The sequence below is a fragment of the Penaeus japonicus genome, unplaced genomic scaffold, assembly GCF_977035675.1.
Source record: "Penaeus japonicus unplaced genomic scaffold, GWHDUDI00000001_assembly GWHDUDI00000042, whole genome shotgun sequence".
Lineage (NCBI taxonomy): Eukaryota > Metazoa > Arthropoda > Malacostraca > Decapoda > Penaeidae > Penaeus > Penaeus japonicus.
The window spans coordinates 19,917,328-19,923,353 of NW_028234444.1; the positions used below are offsets into that span (position 1 = coordinate 19,917,328).

The 6,026-nt window shown below is 37.1% G+C and overlaps 1 protein-coding gene across 2 annotated transcripts in view; it reads left to right on the top strand.

The window, feature by feature from the left end:
• LOC122252580 (putative cytochrome P450 301a1, mitochondrial) overlaps positions 1-5,477 on the top strand; it is a 23,473-nt gene extending 17,996 nt beyond the window's left edge. The window contains exons 6-11 of one of the 2 annotated variants that reach the window (XM_043015116.2): positions 179-377; positions 1,440-1,608; positions 2,169-2,338; positions 3,185-3,263; positions 3,451-3,654; positions 3,966-5,477. In XM_043015116.2, coding sequence (XP_042871050.1) covers positions 179-377; positions 1,440-1,608; positions 2,169-2,338; positions 3,185-3,263; positions 3,451-3,654; positions 3,966-4,076 — 932 coding nt within the window. In that variant the 3' untranslated portion in view covers positions 4,077-5,477. The remainder of the gene's footprint in view (positions 1-178; positions 378-1,439; positions 1,609-2,168; positions 2,339-3,184; positions 3,264-3,450; positions 3,655-3,965) is intronic. The other variant, XM_043015117.2, reaches the window with a different exon arrangement.
• Positions 5,478-6,026: the final 549 nt, after the last annotated feature.

Genomic DNA, 6,026 nt, shown 5'->3' on the forward strand with positions numbered 1-6,026 from the left:
GATAAAATACAGTGAATATGATGATCAATAACTTCTCTTTTCTTCTGTAAGCCTTTCAGCCCCTTTTTTCATCAAGTAATTTTGCACTGCTCGACCCTCAAGTAATTTGCTTTATCAGATACCTTGTTGTAATAACATGTATCTCTCCTGTTTCATGTATATCTCTCCTACCCCACAGGTGTTTGCCTCATCTCCCTCAACAGGCGACTAGGGTGCTTGGACCCAGAACTCCCTCCGGACTCCGAGCAAATGAGGTGCTTCAGAGCTGCCCAGAGCTTAATGAATTCCGTCTTTGAGTGCGAGCAAACTCAGCTGTGGAAATTTTACCGGACCAAGTCTTTCAGGACAATGCAAGAGTCTTTAAAGATACTGACAGAGTAACTATTAATCATATTTGAGTTTGTCCTCTGTCTCTCTCTCTCTTTCTCTTTCTCTTTCTCTCTCTCTCTCTCTCTCTCTCTCTCTCTCTCTCTCTCTCTCTCTCTCTCTCTCTCTCTCTGTTCTCTCTCTCTCTGTTCTCTCTCTCTCTCTCTCTCTCTCTCTCTCTGTTCTCTCTTCTCTCTCTCACTGTTCTCTTTCCTCTCCTCTCTCTCTCTCTCTCTCTCTCTCTCTCTCTCTCTTCTCTCTCTCTCTCTCTCTCTCTCTCTCTCTCCCTTTCTCTTCTCTCTCTCTCTCTCTCTCTCCCTTTCTCTTCTCTCTCTCTCTCTCTCTCTCCCTTTCTCTTCTCTCTCTCTCTCTCTCTCTCCCTTTCTCTTCTCTCTCTCTCTCTCTCTCTCCCTCTCTCTTCTCTCTCTCTCTCTCTCTCTTTTCTCTCTCTCTCTCTTTCTCTTTCTCTCTCTGCTCTCTTCTCTCTTCTCTCTCTCTCTCTTTTCTCTCTCTCTCTCTCTTCTCCTCTCTTCTCTCTCTCTCCTCTCTCTTCTCTCTCTGTCTCTCTCTCTTCTCTCTCTTCTCTGTCTCTCTCTCTGTCTCTGTCTCTCTCTGTCTCTGTCTCTTCTCTCTCTGTCTCTGTCTCTTCTCTCTCTGTCTCTGTCTCTTCTCTCTCTGTCTCTGTCTCCTCTTTCTCTTTCTCTCTCTTTCTCTTCTCTCTCTCTCTGTCTGTCTGTCTGTCTCTTCTCTCTCTCTCTCTCTCTCTCTCTCTCTCTCTCTCTCTCTCCCCCCTCTCTCTCTCTTCCCTCTCTCTTTCCTCTCTCTTCCCCTCTCTCTTCCTCTCTCTCTCTCTCTCTCTCTCTCTCTCTCTCTCTCTCTCTCTCTCTCTCTCTCTCTCTCTCTCTCTCTCTCTCTCTCTCTCTCTCTCTCTCTCTTTTTAGGTCTCAATTCTTTGTACTTTAGAATGGAGTGTGAGGTAATGTTATACAGTGCCTTTTCAAGAAAATGGAAATATCAGAGTATGTGCATAAATAATTGTCTCTGAAATATGAATATCCAGACTTTTGTCGCAGGGTGTGTGACAAGACGCTGAGGGAACTGAAAGAGGGAATAGAAAAGCAGAACACGACTGACTCTGATCGTAGCCTCTGCATGATTGAACAGCTGCTTTTGAAACCTCATCTCTCCCACAAGGACGTCGTGACCTTCATGATTGACCTCATACCCGGTGGAACAGAAACGGTTAGTATTCTTAAAGGTTGTAATTCTCCTCATATTTTTTGGATTAGCCTTATTCCTAGGTGTAGCAAGGGTGTCGTGAGAAGACCCGAGAGCCTTTGGTCTGTGTTCCTTGATAGGGAATCGTGGAAACAAATGTGGGGCATTTGTCTGGTGTGTGGAAATAGAGGCTGTCTGTATGAGTAAGCTATGGGTCTTTTAATTTTAAGTAGCCAACAATAACTGATACAGTGCATATACTTACATTATATTTACTGCAATGCATATGTTTAGGAAGATATGGCAGATTATAGTAAAGTGAAATAAAAAAGATAGGACTTATTAGAGTAAGACAAAGAAAATTTAGATGCAATTTATTCTCTTTCTACATGATATATCCAAATGAACATGACCAGAGCACCCAATATTTTCCTCTTCTTTTCATGATAGTAGCAATTTACAAAAAGCCTCATGGACATTCTAAGTTACAGTGTGCATTTTCAGATTGGTGGTTAAGCTTGAGATAACTTTGACAGAAAGCAAATGATACCGTGATAGATCTCCTATATTATTCTGCCTTTCAGGTGATGAATAGCGGCATGGTGTTGCTATACCTCCTGGCGAAACACCCACACATCCAAGCGAAAGTCCAAGCGGAGGTCGATAGCGTGATTGGAAGTCAGCTGAGCCCAATCACTGCCAGGCAGTTAAATCAGCTATCTTATATCAGAGCTGTAATGAAAGAAAGTCATAGGTAAATACTTTAAAGGGTATATATTGTGAGACATCTCAATGTTGACTGATTTTCCTTCATTGCAGGCTAAGTGAAAAATGCTCATTATAATACGGTTGATTAAAGCACTTTTTTGGAGCAGTAGCAATGTAATTAAGAAATTTCAGTGCTTGGCACCGAGTTGCTGTTCTTCCAAATGTACAATTCAAGGAGCATTTTCTGCGTCATCTAAAGTTTACGGCAGTCGTCAGATCCATCTGGATGTTCGTGATGAGGTTCAGGGCTGTTCCCAGGCCAGTCAACCATCTCAGTGACAGAACTGTTGCAGAAGTAGTCAGTGAAATTGCATGACCTCTAACATATAGCCCATGATCTTGCACAAATTCTGGCTCTATATCCTATATCCTATTATTGAACTATGTATGAAACTGAATTAGGAAGCCCTTAATAAGACCTTAGGTATTTGTGTTTGACTGACGATATATTCTCCAAGCAATCGGTTGATGGTTTTCAGAAGGCATCCTCTACACAAATTTGGAAATTAGCAACGTGAAATTAACTCACAAGCATACCTAGAAGAAAATTCTACTGATTTTATTTCCTTCGATGGGAAGCAAACCTTTTTCTCACCTTGCCATGTAAATGTTACTAATTTTGAAAAATTATTTTGAAATAATTTTCAATAGTTGTTCAAGAATCTTTATTCTTACAATCATCCTTATTCCAATAATGATATTCTTTTGCCTACACTAACATCACGATTCTATGAAACCTTCACAGTAGTTTGCTTTGAAAAGTAAGACTAGACTAAGACTAGTAACCAGCATTACTTCAAAGGACCTGAGAGTAATTTTGTATTTCCTGCAGAGTATTGCCACCGGCTGTAGGGATAAATAGGATCCTGCAGGACGATGTAGAACTCAAGGGTTATGTTCTTCGCAAAGGGGTAAGAGGAGGCTTCTGTTGAAATGCGTTCGATGAAACAAGAACAGATGAATATAATAATGCCTTTAATTTCATGAAATTTAACTGAATAATTATTCATGCAATATAGGCAAAAATCTATAATCGAACTTAATATAAGCAGGATATTAAGAGAACATAGAAAAGGCAGATGGTCTTATCTCACACAGTGGAACTGCTTAATGCTGAGTAGCCTTGCTGGCTGGGACGAGGCACAATTCGCTCGGCCACAGGAGTTCATCCCTGAGCGCTGGCTGCGGCACCGTCCCCTAGGCCAGATTCACCCCTATGCCTCACTGCCATTCTCTCATGGAATACGCATGTGCATTGGCCGTCGCATAATGGAGCAAGAGGCATGTACTTTGATTGCAAGGGTGGGTAGTGATTTCAATATTTAGGTCCAGTTTGGTAATCTTGCTACATACTTCTCTAATGAACATTAAGATGTGATATACATGTTATTACGTGAGAGAAGGTCATCCTGTATATTTGAAATTACTGCAGTTTGATATTTGTATCTTTACCTAAAGTTAACAGTGACCAGCTAGTTTCATTATTTTCTTTCTGTAAATTTATAATACCAGCATTATTCATTATATCATGATCTCAAAAGAATGATTGATTATACAAATACTTTTGCATAACGATTATAATAATACAAGTAATTAATCATTGTTTTCTCCAGACTCTGCAGCGCTACAACCTGGCGTGGAGAGGAGAGGACCTCCAAAGAAATCACGTTATAATGTTTGATACCGTGGGACCATATCACTTTACATTCACCGAGCGTAATTGAGTTATCAAAGTGGAATCTGTAACACCCCTTTACATTGGCATCTCTCTTTAAATCCCAAATCTAGGGTTGATTAACATCACTTTCACTCGACTCATCCAAAAGGGGATATTTTTCTTAAAAAAGAAAAATCAACTGCCAAGGTATGGACGTTACGTCAGGATACACTCCTCCAACAGAAAAATAGATTGGTAATGTGACGTGTTACGGTTATCCATTTATACTAGCAATTTTAATTACCGTGAATTGGAATTATAATGAAACTGAGCTAATCATCCCATGTACTGTATATTACATCACATAATAACTCTGCACCTACAAAAATAACTTGCCATACATATCTTTCATAGCAATAACTTTAGCTGAAGATTTCTGTCCTCATTCTTCTCTCTTCCTCGTTGAGAGTCAGTCATGACGTGTTAGTCTTGAGCAGTTGTGACCTGAGCATCCAGCTTGGAGTTTGGCCTTAAGACTCAGCCTTTGAACTCACTGCTGAGAGTTAAATTTACTTTTGGAATGTTTAACATTTTTGAGACGTAATATCAAAAGTTTTCACTAAACTTACCATGGATAATAGATTGAAAATAACTTATCACTCAATAAGATTGCATAAGTTTTACATACTGAATTAGATCTACATTTCACTATTAATATAAAACATTTACAATACATCTGTTATGTATAATCACTACCAGTAACATTATAATGTGTAATTTAAGTATGATCTTATCAATGTGTTTGGTTTTGCATTGCAGGCATAACAGAAAAAAGGGCATTTATAACAGGTTTGATATGGTAAACTTATAATAACAGGTTTAATTTGGTAAACTTATAATGAGCAGACATACGGTGACGTAGATTGCACCCGAGGCAAGATTTACGAGTATGTCTCTCTATTATAGTAAATTGTTCTTTATGGAAAGAAAGAATGGCACTTCTACATTAATTAATGAATAGTTTGTGTTCCAATCATCTCTAAGGTAATTTTTTTTATTTTATTAAATGTTTATACTTTTGTAAAAACATGTAGTGAACAATAGGAATAGTGAATTCGCATTTATTTGTAGGTTTATTCATGTAAATATTGGAAATATTCATGTATGCCATGTTAACTATAATTATAAACCATGCATTTTAAATCTTTTTAAACATTTTGAAGAATATTTATGTGTGTATGCATTTATGTTTATAAATATGTGTGTATACATTTGTGTATATTTATGTGTACCTATAAGTGATATATATTTACATATATACAATGAATTTTTGTTTGATAATCTGCATGATATTCGGTGTGAATTATTAGTTATATTTTTGTATGAAAAACAATTACTTTTTTTCATAAAGGTTAACTCTGTATTTTTACAGAAATATAAAAAAGAAATAAGAGAATGCAAAAATAAATATTTTCTTTTACCTTCATAAACTATATATCTAATAGAATAAAGACGTAAAAATGTAATTTATTTAAGTATCTTGTTAAATATCCAGTATACATACAGCCAGAAATAAAAGGTTAAGGTAATAAATGGAATGGAAAATAAATAACTATTTTTTCTAAAATCTCTACACAACAAAGAAATAAATCACAGAAGTCACTAGCGCCAAGTAATTAAACAAATTGCAGAATGATTTATACTTTAACTTCTACTAACAACATCTATATATCACATATATATCAAGTAATTTTACCTCATATAAAACTTACATTGAAAAAAAGAAAAGAAAAAAAAAAAGCTATTGACTCAAATTTGAGATTTCATTGGATTATCTGTATAGCATATCTTATGACGCTGAAGATGTTATATGCTTTGTCCTTTCTCTCTCTCTCTCTCTTTCTTTCTCTTTCTTTCTCTTTCTTTCTTTCTCTCTCTCTCTCTCTCTGTCTCTCTCTCTCTCTTTTTCTCTCTCTCTCTCTCTCTCTCTCTCTCTCTTTCTCTTTCTCTCGCCATC